Here is a 15,838-nt window from a genome sequence, read left to right as displayed (position 1 = left end):
CTGACACTCAATTTGTGCTCATGACTTCCGGTCTCTCTCTGCTGTTCTTGTTGCTGACTGGTCTAGCTCCTCCCCTCTTCATGGAACAGCTATTTTCAAGATGACAGATCAAAGTGAAAATTTCACTGTTTGTCAACATTAAGCTGCAAAGGACTTGACCCTTTCTTTGTAGGTACCTCTGGGCTTTCCCCCCCTTTTAAGACCCTTTTCTAAGTTTGTTTACCTTTTTCAGTGCTGATGCCTCACTGTCTGCTGTTTTCCCATGTGACTGGAGGCTTTTTCTTTAGGAATGTCCAGAGAGAGGACTCTGAATCACTGTCTCTTGTGATCATAAAATTATTTTCAAGGATTTCTCTAGTAATGTCTCAGAGACATGTGCAGTCATCTGGGCTTCATCAATCAATTTCTTAACTCCAGCTGCAATCTGCTGAGGTGCAATCAGAAATCCTGTTTCAAAAGCCTACTTTTCTGCTGTTGTTTTTCTCCTCTTTTCTAATGATATTAGGGATACAGCACTGCCCTCTTCTTCTCTTACCTGTTTTCTTTTCTTCTGAATCTCTTCCATTTTTGAGTCTAGTCTAATCAAGTTTTGGTAGTGAAGGCTAAAAACACATCTAGCTGGCTGGCAGGAAAATTAAAAACTGAAGTAAAGGCCCTGTAGCCAATTGTATTACTGGAAAAGAATCTAAGGCTTTGAGACTCTGAAATGTTCGCATGCACAAGGCAAATAACTCAATTTTGTGGATTGCTTATCCATGCTATCCACAGAATGTTATATGGTTTATAAGTTTAATGAAGGCATGTCATCTTCTGTTAGAAGAGAAGTACTTGTTGAACATGGTTTCCCTCCTCCAACTGCTCAAATATCCTGAGAACGAAGCAGACTGGTGGCTTGAAGCGACTGGCTGCTCCAGCTCTGATTGGCCCCGGTCAACCAAGGACTGTGGCAACTAGACAGCCTGCTCTGAGAGTGGGCCACCTACAAGGAGCAGCTTTTCGCCACTCCTCTTTTCAGTGGCTTCAAGCCGTCTTAGGTAACCTCAGAGTAGCTTCTGGCTACGTCAGGGGTGTGCGTTGTCTGCATACCAACCCCAAAAGTGGCCAGAAGCATCTGGCCACCAGAAAGGCTCTCCTAAGAATTGGTCGATAGTCAGGAAAGGCATGGGATTCATGAGAGGGTGCTGCAACAGCTGAGAAAAAAGTGAAGCTGAAATCTTTCATATAGAGTTTGTCCTCGACCCTGTCTTATGTTTCCTTAATTATGAGACTGGTTCATGTAGCTTTGCTAGAGATTAAAGACTGTAATCTTTTGCAAAACAATATAAACCAGTCTCATACTTATTAATAGGAACACATCAGTATTTGTTAAAACTTGGGAGACACCAATTGAAGCCAAGTATAATATTTAAAACAAATCAAAACACTGAATACAATTTAGGAAGCATTTAGTTTATTAAAAGCTAATTACCACTAAAAACTTACTAATAGATCTGGAAGTTATAAACCAGACTTAATGCACATGATAACTCAGAAATATTTCTGAATATCCAAATTTACAAGTTGCTGGCACTTATGAAGGTTCACTCTAAAAAAATTTAAATATTTTTCTATTTTAAAAAAATCCATGTTTTTGTAATACACATACGAATAACAAAAAATTAAATGATTATGCCTCAGTTCAGGAGGTAAACTAGCTCTATTATTTAAATGTTTCATTTTCAGTCCCTTTAACTGACTTAACATAGAAAGTATGACAATTCTGTTTTAAAAACACAATATGATCTCCTTGGGATATTATAAGGCTGTATTCATGGTGCCTTTTTTTTTAATTGGACAGGGAAGCATAAATCAATCTGTATAATATAATAGGTGTTAGAAATTCATCATACCAGGATGACCAAAAGCAGGAAGAGGTTGGATTACAGCTGGTGCTCCATTTGCAAGGGGAGGCACAGCTGCTGTAGGAACAGAAGATACTAAAGGTGGAGACATTCCCACTACTGGAATCGACGCCATTGGCACAGGAGCAACAGCTGTAAGTGGTGGTATACTAGGAAGACCACCAATACCTACAAGACAGAGATAAATATAAATTTATTGCAACTTACAAACAGAACACTTATATGACAGTGGCCTGGTTTGGACATAACACAACACTATGGTTTGGATTACATTAGATGTAGATACCTATTGGGCATTGGGACATTGAGAATCATGTAGAGTCATGCATCTTTCCACACCTGCCCAAAATTTTATTTTTTTTGGCCTGAAATGCTTCCAAAGCACCCTGGAGATAACTGGGATCAATTTCAATTTTGAGGCCCTCTTTGGAGCATTTTATGCCCAGGAGAGGTCTATTTCCAACTGGAAGAAACCCCAAAGTTGAAAAAAGTAAATATGTTTACATATGTTTTTAAGAAATTAGCTACTTTAATAATATTTTTAATAATACTGACATTTAATTCCTTTTTAACTTTTGTAAATTAATGTGTTAACTTCATCTTTTTAAAATTACTGTAAGTTGCTTTGGATCCCAATTTGGGAGAAAGGTGGGATATAAGTGCAATAAATAAATAAATAAAATAAATAATAAACAAAAAAGACTTCTCCAGGGCCTAGACTTGGTGCAATATCCTCTTCAAAACCTGCACAGGTTGTGAGTCTTTTGGGGCAAAAACTGTTCTTTCTTTTTTGGTCCAAAAAGCCACAAAACCAAGAAACTGCACCAATTTCAGTTGCTGGCTGAAATGGAAAATCAACAAACCACAAAGGTCTTTAAAGGCTCGCCAGTTACAAAGGAAAGAAACATGTCTCTCTTGGTGAATATCTTGTTGATCTGTGCCTTCAAGCTGTTTCTGTCTTATGGAGACCCTAAAGCAATCCTATCCTAGGGGTTGTTTGGCAAGGTTTGTTCAGAGGAGGATTGCCTCTGCCTCCCTCTGCAGCCCAGAAAGTGTGATTTGCCGACAGTCACCCAGTGGGTTTTCATGGTTGAATGGTTATTCGAACCCTGGTCTCCAGGGTCATAGTCCAATCTTCAAACCACAACACCACACTGGCTCTCACATGAAAATTTTACACCAAATCAAATATAAACCCAATAAAAGATTCAATAGAAACTGCTTTTCAAAATACACAATTTATTTTATGCTACATTGAAAGCAATCCATATTGTTAATCAATATCATATAAAGATTCTCACAGAACTGATGTATTGGGAGACTCCATGAAGCTTCTGTCAAAACAGACTGGTAGTCAAGTACAGTCAGCCACAAATTTTGCATCCACAGATTCAACCATCCATAGTTTGAAAATGTTTTTAAAAACCCCAAAACCAAACCTTAATTTTTGACATTTTATATAAGGGACACTATTCTACTACAGCATTGTATATAATGGGACCAGAGCATCCACATATTTTGAAATCCTCAGGTGTCCTGGAACCAAAGCCCAGTAGATACCAAGTGACCACTGTATCCAGAAAAGCTTTATAACAACAGGCCACTCTATTTTCCTCTATCAAAGATAATAAGCAACATGAAACTGCAGAAAACAAAAGCAATTCTTAGTTTTGTGCAACAAATTAAAGTTGCAGCAAGCTTCAGGGTTGTATGCCCCCTTCCTATTCCTATGTTGCCTTGAAGGAGCCCCAAATAAAAAGAAACTATACGAGGGGGTGTGTGTGTCACAGAACACAGCCTTCATGGGTAACATTTGGTGAAATGTTTGTTTCAATTGCTAACAGGTGCTATGATTTTTGGCAACTAACAACAACAACTGGAGATAGAGAAGAGATTTATTAAAATGAGCTCTAAACAGTGTATGAGTATGTTCAGAAAGCTTTTTTTTTTTAATAAAAGGACTATTAGAACACTACACAAAGACAAACAAAGTTTCCCCTTACCAAATCCTGGTGCACTAGAAATAGCAATGGGAGGTTGCTTCATAATAGGAGGCAATGCAGAGGGGAGTTGATAACCTTGTAGTTTTAGTTTGATGAGCTTCATAGCTATAGAAAACTCCAGCTGGTCCATTCTCCCATCATTGTTCATATCTGCCAGAGCCCTGCAATACCAAGTGGGATTTTTTTTAAATAACATTGCAAAATCTTCCAAAATCTAACAAAAGCACATCTCCATTACAACATTTGATAGTATCATGAAACTGCAAGATTGACACATCTAAATCAGTAATATCTATTACCCATATTAGAATCACAGATTCTTAGAGATGGAGGAGGCCTCAAGCACCATTCAACCTAGCCTCCTGCCATGCCTAAGCATAAATATCACCTTTCATGTCCAGAAGCTTTTAGCAGCTTTGGTTATTAAACCACTTCTAACACAATGATCAGACTTCACAGAAATTTGCATTTTCAAATTCTACACTCTATACATCTTCACTCGAAGCTGAACTAGACGTCAATGTTACTACAGAATTATGACTGAGTTAGGACAAGTACATACAAAGGCCAGAAAACTATTACTTTGACCTGTTTTCTCACAAATGAGGATGCATTGTATTTCATGGAAATTGTAAGGTCATGGTTACAAAAGGAAGAGTGAAAAACTGTATACTTGCAGTTTCTTCTCACTCTATCTTTCCTCTACATTTCAAGTAATTTCACATGAAATAATGCAGTTTTATCTAAATACAAAAACATCTCAAACTCTGACCCTTATCCTGCAGTCATTTGGATATACATCCTGTTTTTAAGACTATGCATCTTTCCTCACTTTTCAAAGGCACAGAACAATTATAATTAAACTGAAGCGACCAGAGCTCAGTGATAAGAGCTTTGACTAAATAAGGATCCAAGTTCAACTAACTTCTTTAGTTGAAAAGGATTTCTTTTAGAACTGGAAAAAGATTTTGCCTGAAGAATCACAATCAACACTGGATAAAACGGATCAACAATTTGGCTTTGTTTCATATGATTATATTCAAATTTGTGAAGAAGTAAGACTTGCTGAGTCCAGCTCCCTGTTAAGTTTTTCACATTGTTGTCTGAAGTCTCACAATGTACTCTCTTTCCCTGGTCTCACGGGATGAACCACTGGAAGTATGAAAATGTTTAAGAATGCTGCAGCTGTGATAAAAAAACTGGGAGAAAATATAGGCAATTTACTAGAGAAGAAGAGATTGAGAGGGGAGAATGGTGTGGAAGAATATATCCCAAGTATGTACTGTAAAATGTGGGGCATCTGCCTCAATCTGTATTTCTCCACCCCAGTTTTTTTCTGGAGGGAAGAATGTTAAGATGTTAATGGTACAATTTAGATTAAGATAGCCTTAAAAGGTTTAACTAAACGGTTTTGAAATAGGATTGGTCTCTTTGTACATCTGAGTCTTGAGGATAATTATTAAATTAATATTAAATATACTTTACTATTTACTGTTAGAATTAAAAAGAGAAAAGATTTTTTTATTTAATAAAGCATATGATATTTTAATGTTGAGATTACATGTGCCTTCAAGTTATTTCTGACTTATGGTGACCTTAAGGTGAACCTATCACAGGAGGTTTCATGGCAAGATTTGTTCAAAGGAGGTTTGCCATTGTCTTCCCCTGAGGCTGAGAGTATGTGACATGTCCAAGGTTACCCAGTGGGTTTAATGGCTGAGTGGGAAGTCAAACCCTGGTCTCCAGAGTCATAGTTCAACACTCAACCCACTACGCCACACTGGCTCTTTTACTGGTATGTAATCAGTGAGTAGGCCCAGAAGCAAGTATCTTAATTTTTGCTTCAGCGCAATGTAAATGTCATCTCTCTGCATTTTGCCTCCTAATGTTTCATAAGGAAAATTTGTCCTTCAATAGTAAGTCATGAAGTAGTACAGTTGAAGCTATGAATAATAAATTAGGCAAACATAAGTGATTTACATGCTCTGCTTAGATGAGTTTTCTTTATCTACTAAGCATTTAAAATCATATTTTTAGCTTTATGAAGATATACATATCTATATGAAATGCATCATATAGATGAATACAGTGGAACCTCGCCATATGCGGGGGATCCGTTCCGGATCCTGCCGCGTATGGCAATTTCTGCCTATGCTCGAGCCCCATTGTTTCCAATGGGGCTCGTGCGCGGTGGCGCAGCGGTGCGCGAGGCGCAACGGGTGCACGTACTCATTCAATTGAATGGGATGTGCCACCTGTTCCGCCGTGTGTGCGCCGGCGGCTTTGAGCACCTATGCTCAAAGCCGCCTATAAAAAGACCGCGTATGCGGAGGCCCCACTGTATATGGAAATTATTTTCTTAACTGTGAATTCCATTTCTGATTGGGAGAAGAAGTTTGGCTTCCTCCAAGAAGAAGACTGGAGCCTACCTTTTGTTCTAGAGAGACAAGACTTTCCTGGAGACTAACCAGTCTCCCTCCCTCTCATGTTCAGAATAATTTAATTTTATACTGTAAATACAAGAAATTGTACGTTATCATTATTAACTAAAAATATATTTCCATCTGGCATTCATTACAGTGCCTATTTTAAGTACAGTTATCTAATTTGCTATGGAAAGAGTGGGATATTCGTTATCTAACTCCCTAGAGGTCAAGGTAGATTTCAGAAGTATTGTTTTCAGGGAGTACAAATATCCAAGTAGAACAAAATTGTAAGTAATCCAGATTACGCCGACTTATATTTAGTCACTGTCTTCAGTACCATTAGTGCTTGAGTTGAAAGCCTACGTTAAGATGCTTCTTAATGGATTAATGGTTTGCCAACACAAATCCTGTATACAGGCCAGTGAAAGAATAATGTAGACAACAGACGCAATACTGACAGTCCTTCAAATTTCTCAGACTTAACAATGCCAAAATATATTCTATATATTCAAAATATAAAGATGTAAATAAAATAATTTCTTTTCATCAGTGCACAACCACCACTGCAAGTACTGTTACAGAGGACTTGTGACATAGCAAAGCATTTTTATCCGTACACTGCAGTCCTAATAAACATGTTCTGTGTTATCAACTCTATATATCTTTATACAAGTCACAAGTCTTGATTTTTTATTTTTATAAAATATTTTATTTACATAAAGCTAAAAAAAGAGTTTTCGTTTCACCATGTTAGGGATATATACCCTTTCATGGTTTCAGAGAATACATTGTAAAATTATACAAAAACTTTCATAGTTGCCTTGAAATCAACTCTCAACTCCTTACGTTGTGTTGTCTCACTTCTCTTTCCCCCCTTACTCACTGTTTTCTTGTTACCTCGAAGTATATTACTAATTAAAGTCTGATCAAATGTAAAATTATATAAGATGTGTTTATCACATCGTAATCTGCACCCTTTATTGTCTATACCTACACTTTATCAATATTGGATCCCACTCTTTTTCTATTACTGTAATGTCTTTATGAGATAAACGACCTGTTAATATGTCCGTCTCCCTCATTTCAAAAACTTTCTCCCACCATATTTCACGATCAGGTGTCTCATGATTTTTCCAAAATTGGGCTAATGTAGTTCTGGTGGCAGTTACTAAATATAGTAAGATTCTTCCGTGCTTGATCTTAATTTGTGTAGAAAGTTTATCTAGCATGTTTAACAAATACATTTCCGAACACATTTCAAAATTAATCTGTAACATCTGTTTAATTTCTCTATCTATGGTTTTCCAGTAAAGTTTTAGTTTTGGACATTTCCACCATATGTGAATTCAGGTTCCGGGTGCATTATTACATTTCCAACAAGTTCCTGGGCCTGTTTTGTAAATTTTTGCTATTTTATTAGGGGTCAAATGCCACCTCTGTTCCATCTTCCAAAAACTTTCCCGAAGACTTTGGGATTTTGTGAATTTCTTTGTTTTTTCACGAAGTGATTTCCAAATGTCCATATCTATTGTGTGCCCTAAATCAGATGCCCATTTTATCATTGTATCTGTGACAGGTTATTTCTCCTGTTCCAAATTTCTAAGGAATTTATATAGTTTTGCTATCTTTTTGTTGGCTGTATCTAACAAAATTTTTGAAAATTCCGAAGTTTCCTCTTCAAAATCTTGAGTTTTTTTTATCAATTTTGAATATTTCTTTAATCTGTAAATAAGGATACCAGTGCACCTTTGGATCTAATTGTTTTAATGCTTCAATGGGTTTCATTTCAAATCTATTATCTTCAGTCTTAAACAGGTATCTTTGGCCCTATACAGGCTTCTGGACTCTTAGGACGCATGTATCATTTAAACAGCATACCTCCAAAGTGACTCAAAGCAGCTTAATTTTGGACTGTCTGTATCAGGCCTTTGTAAGTCAACTATAAGTCAAGCTCTTTCCATCTCCCAATGAATGCTTCTTGAGGGGATAACCAAATACACTTTCTTTTTAAATTTCTCCCACACACACTTTTAAGAGAGATCTTCTAACCACATGATGTGAGAAGTCTTTGTGTGCAGCTGCTTTCCCATACCATAAATAAGCATGCCAGCCGAATCTGTTATCAAAACTCTCTAAGTTCAGAAGCTTTTCATTTTTCAATGTCATCCATTCGGTTATCCAATTTAAAGCATTCGCTTTATAATACAGTTTCAAATCTGGGACCCAACTCTTGATTTTTTAAATTAGATAATCACTAAAAATTTCTAAAATCAAGTATCTCAACATGAATAAATTAAAATCTATGCTTTCATTGTCTAAAAGCTTGTCTCTAAACAATGAAATATTTCTCTGTATGGAATCTGCCTTCTGATTAAAGAATCAATTAGAGATAATCATACTGATGTTTTTTTCTGCAAGTAATTCAAGTAAACAGCGTTCTGTGCAATCATGCTGGCCACATGATCACATAGTAGTCTCTGACACTACTGGCTCTTTAGCTTAGTAATAGGGATGAGCAAAACCCCCTATGGTCAGACACAACTTGACAACCATGTCCACAGGAAATACCATTACTGTTAATTCAAGTGGCTAAATTAAAAGGGCTACCTAGGAAAAGATACCAGGATATAGTTTTTCATCTGCTGCATTATGAGTTAAACTTTTTAAAAAATTATCTTAATTACAAGTGGTTTCACAATAAGCCATTTTATCAAAATGTGTATATATAATATTATTTACAATATACCTTTGACTAAAATAGGTGAAACTTTTCAGACATAAATATATTACTGTGTTAGTACAATGCATCCACGTTTTACGCGGGCACACCATATGCAGCTTTCAGCATATGCTGAAGCTGCGCCGGAAGAGCCTTTCATGCACCACGGGCGTGAGCCCTATTACTTCCAATGGGGCTCCAGCATACGCTGATTTCCCCTTATGCAGAGGGATCCAGAACGTAAGGGGAGGGCCACTGTACTCTCTTTTTAACACCCAGCAAACTAATGGAAATTTTTAAAAGCTTACCATATCTGTGCTAAAACTGGTTGAGGTAAACCAGACTGGAAAAAAAAGTTCCTGGCTTGATCACCTGGCAAAGAGAAGGAAAGTATTTCAAAGAGTAGCTCATAAAACTCATAGACAGAAAACAAATAATGAATAATCTATTTTACACTCTTAGATTATTCAATGCTCATCAATAATCTTTACAACAACCATAGAATGAAGGTGATTGGTCCTTCATTCTAAAACCATTTCACATTTTTTCATGTTTGTATAGACAAAACATATACATCAATGCACAACAGGGGGATAACAGCAGATAATGGATAATCTCTAGATGGGCCAGGATATCAAAAGTCTTAAGAAATCTCACTGGCTTAGCAAGGAGCAGAAAGGAAGAGGTGCATAGAATCATGACCTCCTCTGATTTAAAACATCTCCAAAAGTGAGAGCTGTCCATGCTAGTGTTTCATCCGCTTCCTGTCATGTAGCCACAGTGACAGTGCAGTTTGGAACTGCTATTACTCATCTCCATGCTCAAGTTGCATCAGCTTCCTCTGAGTCAGCATTTCCTCTTTAACCCATCGAATGCACCTGACACATTTTGCACAGCTTGAAGCAAAAATATACTGACAGTCCTGAGATTTAAAAAAAAATGGAAGGAGTCCTCTGTTTATTCTGGGCTCTGTCACCAGTCAAAATAGCTAGGGCTTGAAACAAATGGGGCCAAATAAAACGGCTTCAGGCTGACTTGGGGGCATAGCATTTCGATGACGCATGCTGCCAAAGCAGCCGGAAGCTGCACCAAGCCAGCAAGAGCTGTCCTTTTTAAGAGCGGATTAAATCTGCTCTTGTTGGTTTGGGACTGTGGTGGCACCCTGCTTCAGGAGTGGGCTGTGTGGTTGCTGCAGTCCTGGCCTGACTGGAGCTGCAGCAGCCAGAGGCTGCTCCTTCTGGCCCATCCACTTCAGCCCTAGGCTTACTGGACCAGTTGCAGCACTTCTATCTAAGGACTGTGAAAAAGACCCGCCAAACCAAAATGGATATAGTAATCTTGTTTTGACTTTGGAAAACTGAAGTGACTCCTCTACTTCTCCCCTCCACTGTCTTCACTTTGCCCATCTTTTCTTTTGAGTCTGTAAACTCAATGAGACTGTATCTCATGTTATTAATACAATATTCTTTGGGAGACATCACGTCTTTGAAAACCATTTTTAAAAAATAAATATGACAGAATCAGAGTGAAATTTTTTTCAATTCACATCTGAATGTAGTAAGAGGCTAACTAAAAGTTGTATTTAACACAGCCATAATAAAATAGAGCATGCCATTAGTCATTTATAGAGATTATTATAGAGGCCATCAAATGTTTCCAGAAGTGTATTCAATGATTTGGGAAATGGAAGGCAAACTGTGCAACAATTTTTTATTTTCCCCATAACCCTGATCCCTAGTCCCCTATACACCATTCTGAGGGAAGTACTTCAGCAGAGGTCCTGCTGTATAAGACTACAGCGGGACAGGGGAAATACATATTATTACAAGTTAAAAGAACAAATTAAAAGAATTAGTCAATAGGAAATTCAAACTGTATTAATATCAGCTTAGACAAAATAAAGGAAAACATATGCTTCCTGCTGGCTAGTGTATGTAAGGGCTCTTCCTTTATTGAAATTATGTGTCTTGTGGAAGCACAGAAGCAAAAATGTTCTCCACAAGATACATTCTTACTAACTACATGAATGTTTTAAATGTCATTGCATATGGGAGAGTCTACAACTCTTTCATTGAAAACTACAGAGTTAAAAGGTATATAATAACAATAAGGCAAAGTAGAGTTAATGAGTAACATGTATATACATTCTCCTCTCCACCAGCCTCCCAACAGTTCAAACATACCTCCATTTTCTCTAAGGATAAATTCAGCAGCCAGCAAAGTACCATGTACTAATCAATATAATAAAGATCAGTTAAGAAGGATGTAAAAGATCCACAGGCATTAACCTTATTAGTGCACATAAGCACAGTGGCAAGAAGAAAAATGACACAGCCTAGGAGCCATGAAGGAAGGATAGTTTTGGAGATATAGTCTGTTCAGAGCTGGCAATTTTGTCTGCCTTCCCTACCACTGCTCTATAGCTCTTGGAAAAAAGTACAGATAGCTTAGAGCTCCAGCAAGATTCTGGCCTCAGGTTTCTGTCAGCCTGAATGTCAGAATGTCAACAGTGAGCAAGAATATATATATGTGTATGTATGTGTATGTGTGTGTATATATATACACACATACACACACACACACACACAGAGAGAGAGAGAGAGAGAGAGAGAGAGAGAGAATTCAAAGACATAGCTGTGTTAGTCTGGAAAATCAGTATGCAAAGGAATTTTGCAGCACCTTTGAGACTACCTGAAGTTGGTAGCATGAGCTTTTGTAAACTTGAGCCTCCTACCTCAGATGTATTTGGTGGAGTGGAAAGCCAAGGACAAACCTTTACAATAGTCTGTGTAAGAGAATGTCCCTCTCACACTGACACACAAAATGCTGTATAAGTCTGTCCCTGGGCTTTTCACCCACCAAATGCATCTGAGGAAGGAAGGACAAGTCTACAAAAGCTCATGCTACCATCTTCTATGTTTCAGTTAGTCTCACAGATGCTGAAAGATCTCTTTGCATATAGTTTTCAGATTTTATCTCATATTGCCCTGACTTTACTACAAAAGGCATTATTAGCATAGTTTAAATAAATAAAACAAATAAAGAGCAAATAAGAGTCTTCATCCATTGTTCTGTTATCAGTGGTGAAGTACAGGCTGCATATGGTTCCTCTTTTGTGACCTCCAAGACACCTATATTTAAACAAAGATAACCTAACATCCCTCAGAGGATTCACTACAGGCAAGGAACCTCTCCACAAGACTTTATTTACAATGTCATATATAAACTCTTAAAACTAAAGAAAAGCAAGCAAGCAAATTAAGAAAGTGTTGACTTGTCTTTTGAAGTGGTATCTCAGAGGGAACTCTCAATGTTTTGAAAGACAAGTGCACTTAGGGAGAAAGAAATTTTAGAGGGTCAACTGTATGGACCATTCATTTCCCCAGACAGAAAACACTGGGTTCACATGGGGAACAGGGGTGACAATTCATGAGTTCAATTTTTACACTAAACAGAAGATTCCTGTCAGCCATTTTTTAAAAAGTATACATAAAGTACATAAAAGGTGATAATTTTCCAGGTTCATCTTGGAATGAAAAGTAATGAAAAGTACACTTCCTTCCGAAAACAGAGATGCCACTGAACTGCATGAATTTGTGTTATAGCTCTTAAAATCCATCTAATCTGATGGTATAACAACATTTTGTAACAGTGAATTCTATAAATTTACTATGTATTTTATGAAGCGTCAATCTGTACTGCATTATTTTGTAAAACTGCCTGGAAGGCTGATACAAAAATGACAAGATTCCTCTTTGGATTTTTTTCCCCAGGCTATTAATTACGTCTGATTATTTTAGCTATTACAGCAGTTAAGAGATATTTCTAGACACTGTACTTGGTAGTTTCAGGTAGACGGAAACTTTGGGTATGTATAAATAGGTTGCGCAAAGATAAGGTATGGTGGTTCTTGTAGTGCCTTCACATTCTTTTTTTATATATACAAATAAATAATCTCACTTCCAATCTGATCTTCCTTCTCTTCCTCATTGTGGTAAGGGGAAGAGATGCAGAATACAAATTTGGCAGACAAGAATCTTTTCCAGTGAGCCTGCATCCATTTTAACATTATTCTTCTAAAACTATTAGATTTTAATTTGAAAAATGCAACTAGGCCTTGAAGAAACTCAATATACAGGACTAGATTTTTTTAAAGGTTCACATTTATGAATTTAATATTTTGATCTTATTTTTCGGCATTTGTCAACATAACCGCAACAGTGGGCAAAATGCAGCATGGCACTAAGGCTGCTTTTAAGTCCCTTTACTTCATGTGATTTCCTGGAATTTTTTTTCCAAAGAAAGGAGTGAACAGTGTCTCCTGGACAGTTTCAGTATTGGCAACTCACCTTTTAAACAGCATGCAGCACTTCATATACCAAAAAATATACCAAAGAGAGAGAAAGAGAGAGTACCTGTTTTGCAAAACAAGACCTTGAGAGCCAGAATGGTGTAACGTTTTGTGTATTGAACTATGACTCCGGAGGCCAGAGTTAGCATCCCTGCTCGGCTATGGAAAGCCAGTGGGTGACTTTAGGCAAATTACACTCTCTCGGCTTCAGTGGAAGGCAAAGGCAAAGCCCCTCTGAACAAAGCTTGACAAGAATACCGTGAAAAGGTTTTTTTTTTTTTTGGGGGGGGGGGGGTAACCATAAGTCTGAAATGACTTAAAGGTACATAACAACAAAACAAGACCATCACTTCCATTTTTCTTTTTCTTTTTTTGGCAATCTGGGAGACCCCTAGAGACACAAAACTGGCACCCAGATTCACAGCAGTTAAGTACTCATTTGAAAGGGGATTTCAAAGTACTCAAGAGGCATGGATGCATTAGTTTTTGTCACTGAAGCCATAAGGATTAGTACTGCTTCTAACTTCTTTCTTGGATGCTTCTACCTTCACACAAAAGAGAAGCAAAATACATGATGCCATAAAATATCATAATACAAATTATATATGTTAACTATGGAATTACCAGTGATAAATCCAGATATTGGTTTCAAACTGTGGAACTGCTGATCATGTTTAGCTCTTTCTTCCACAGTTATGGCCCAGATGTCCAGGTTGCCTATGTCACAAGGAAGAAATTAAGATACAGTAAAGAAATACTGACTTTATGAACATTAATTTTCCTCAGCATATGTTCAGCATATTTTCTCCCTTGACTATGAGGTACTTCTCACTGCTCATAGCATATACAGTGCGTCTGCGTTATAGGCCGGTACGCTATACGCGGCTTTGAGCTTACGCGCAAAGCCATGTAGAGCTGCAAGGGGCGCAAGTCCCATTTAAATGAATGGGACGTGTGCCCATGGTGCACGTGCGCCGCCGCGCCACCGCGTGCATGAGCCCCATTCACTTGAATGGGGCTCGAGCATAGGCACAATTTGGCTTACGCGGGGGGGGGGGGATCCAGAATGGATCCCTCACATAAGCCAAGCACGCACTGTACAGTACATGTTCAGATACCATGAAAAACCAGAAAAGAGACAAGCCACAGTACAGTTCAGCATACTCTGAAAGCCACGCCAGAAGAGCCCCTCTCGTGCCCCAGAAGAAATAATAGGGTGCATGCCCATGGCACGCACGTGCCATTGTTTTATTGTGCTGCCGCAGGCGCAAGCCCCATTACTTCCAAAGGGGTTCCAGCATACACTGATTTCCCCTTACGCGGAGGGATCCAGAACGGATCCCCACATAAGGGGAGGGCCCACTGTATCTAGTTTGAACATCACTAACCTCTCCCCCCTCATCCCACAATCCCTATGATTTGTCCATTGCTCTTCCTTGTTGCAGAAATGATGCGCAGTAGACTCCAGCATTCTACATCATTTTCTGATGAGCCCGATTTTTATTTTAAACAGCTAGGGCATAACAGGGCATCTGATCAGAGTTTTACATTAGACTGCCACATCTTGCTGCTGAATCACTAGCTCCTACGTCTTCCCAGAACAACCCCACAAATACTTCAGTATATAGTCAGCCCTCCATAGCCACGGATTTTTTGTATCGATGGATTCAAGCATCCACAGTTTGAAAGTATTTTTAAAATGAATAGACTCCCAAAAGCAAACCTTGATTTTGCCATTTTATAAAAGTGACACCATTTTACTATGCCATTGTATTTAACAGGACTTGAACATCCAGGGATCTTGTTATGGAACCAAACTCCAGAGGATACCAAGGACCCACTGTATGTAAACAATAAGCTATTTTTCTACCACTGTAACTGCATGTCAAATTGCTAAGATTTTCAGGTCCACACATGTAACTACATTTGGGTTGGAGAATTTACTCTGAAAAAGTAATACATTATAAGAAAAATGTGTTAGTACTTACCCCCAAAAGGTGTGGGAAACTGAGCCATGGTTTAATCGCCGTTAACTTGCTAATAGATGCCTGAAATAAAGAACAATACAGTGAGATCATGTATTAATATGTAGCATTATATATTAATATGTATGAGAATACTTTAATGATACATTTTTTTAAAAAAAATGCATTACTTTTATAAATATAACCAGGACAAAATTCAGTGGACCCTTGTTATATGCTAGAGTTTGGTTCCAAGATTCCTCCGTGTATAATAAAATCCATGTATGCTCAAGTCCCATTCAATATAATGACATAGCAAAGTGGTGTCCCTTATAAAACATGGAAAATCAAGGTTTGATATTTGAAATTTATACTTTTTTGAACAATTTCAAACCGTGTATGCTTGAATCCGTGTATAAAAAATCTGTGTATAAGAAGGGTCGACTGTATTCCTTGGGGTACAAAATATCCACC

General features: G+C 37.8%; 1 protein-coding gene across 4 annotated transcripts in view; it reads right to left on the bottom strand.

Annotated features, from left to right (window-relative positions):
- Positions 1 to 15,510, bottom strand: part of ITSN1 (intersectin 1) — a 106,523-nt gene extending 91,013 nt beyond the window's left edge. For 3 of the 4 annotated variants that reach the window (XM_042456443.1, XM_042456444.1, XM_042456446.1), the window contains exons 1-5: positions 15,389 to 15,510; positions 14,025 to 14,117; positions 9,358 to 9,421; positions 3,905 to 4,065; positions 1,890 to 2,069 (exon numbers count right to left, since the gene is read on the bottom strand). In XM_042456443.1, the coding sequence (XP_042312377.1) occupies positions 1,890 to 2,069; positions 3,905 to 4,065; positions 9,358 to 9,421; positions 14,025 to 14,117; positions 15,389 to 15,416 (526 nt within the window). In that variant the 5' untranslated portion in view covers positions 15,417 to 15,510. Of the gene's footprint in view, positions 1 to 223; positions 244 to 1,889; positions 2,070 to 3,904; positions 4,066 to 9,357; positions 9,422 to 14,024; positions 14,118 to 15,388 lie in introns of those variants that run through there. The other variant, XM_042456445.1, reaches the window with a different exon arrangement.
- Between the last annotated feature and the right edge of the window lie 328 nt (positions 15,511 to 15,838).

The sequence above is a fragment of the Sceloporus undulatus genome, chromosome 3 (genome assembly GCF_019175285.1).
Source record: "Sceloporus undulatus isolate JIND9_A2432 ecotype Alabama chromosome 3, SceUnd_v1.1, whole genome shotgun sequence".
NCBI lineage: Eukaryota > Metazoa > Chordata > Lepidosauria > Squamata > Phrynosomatidae > Sceloporus > Sceloporus undulatus.
Note: the sequence above shows the minus strand (reverse complement) of the source record. Positions and strands in the feature narration are given on the sequence as shown.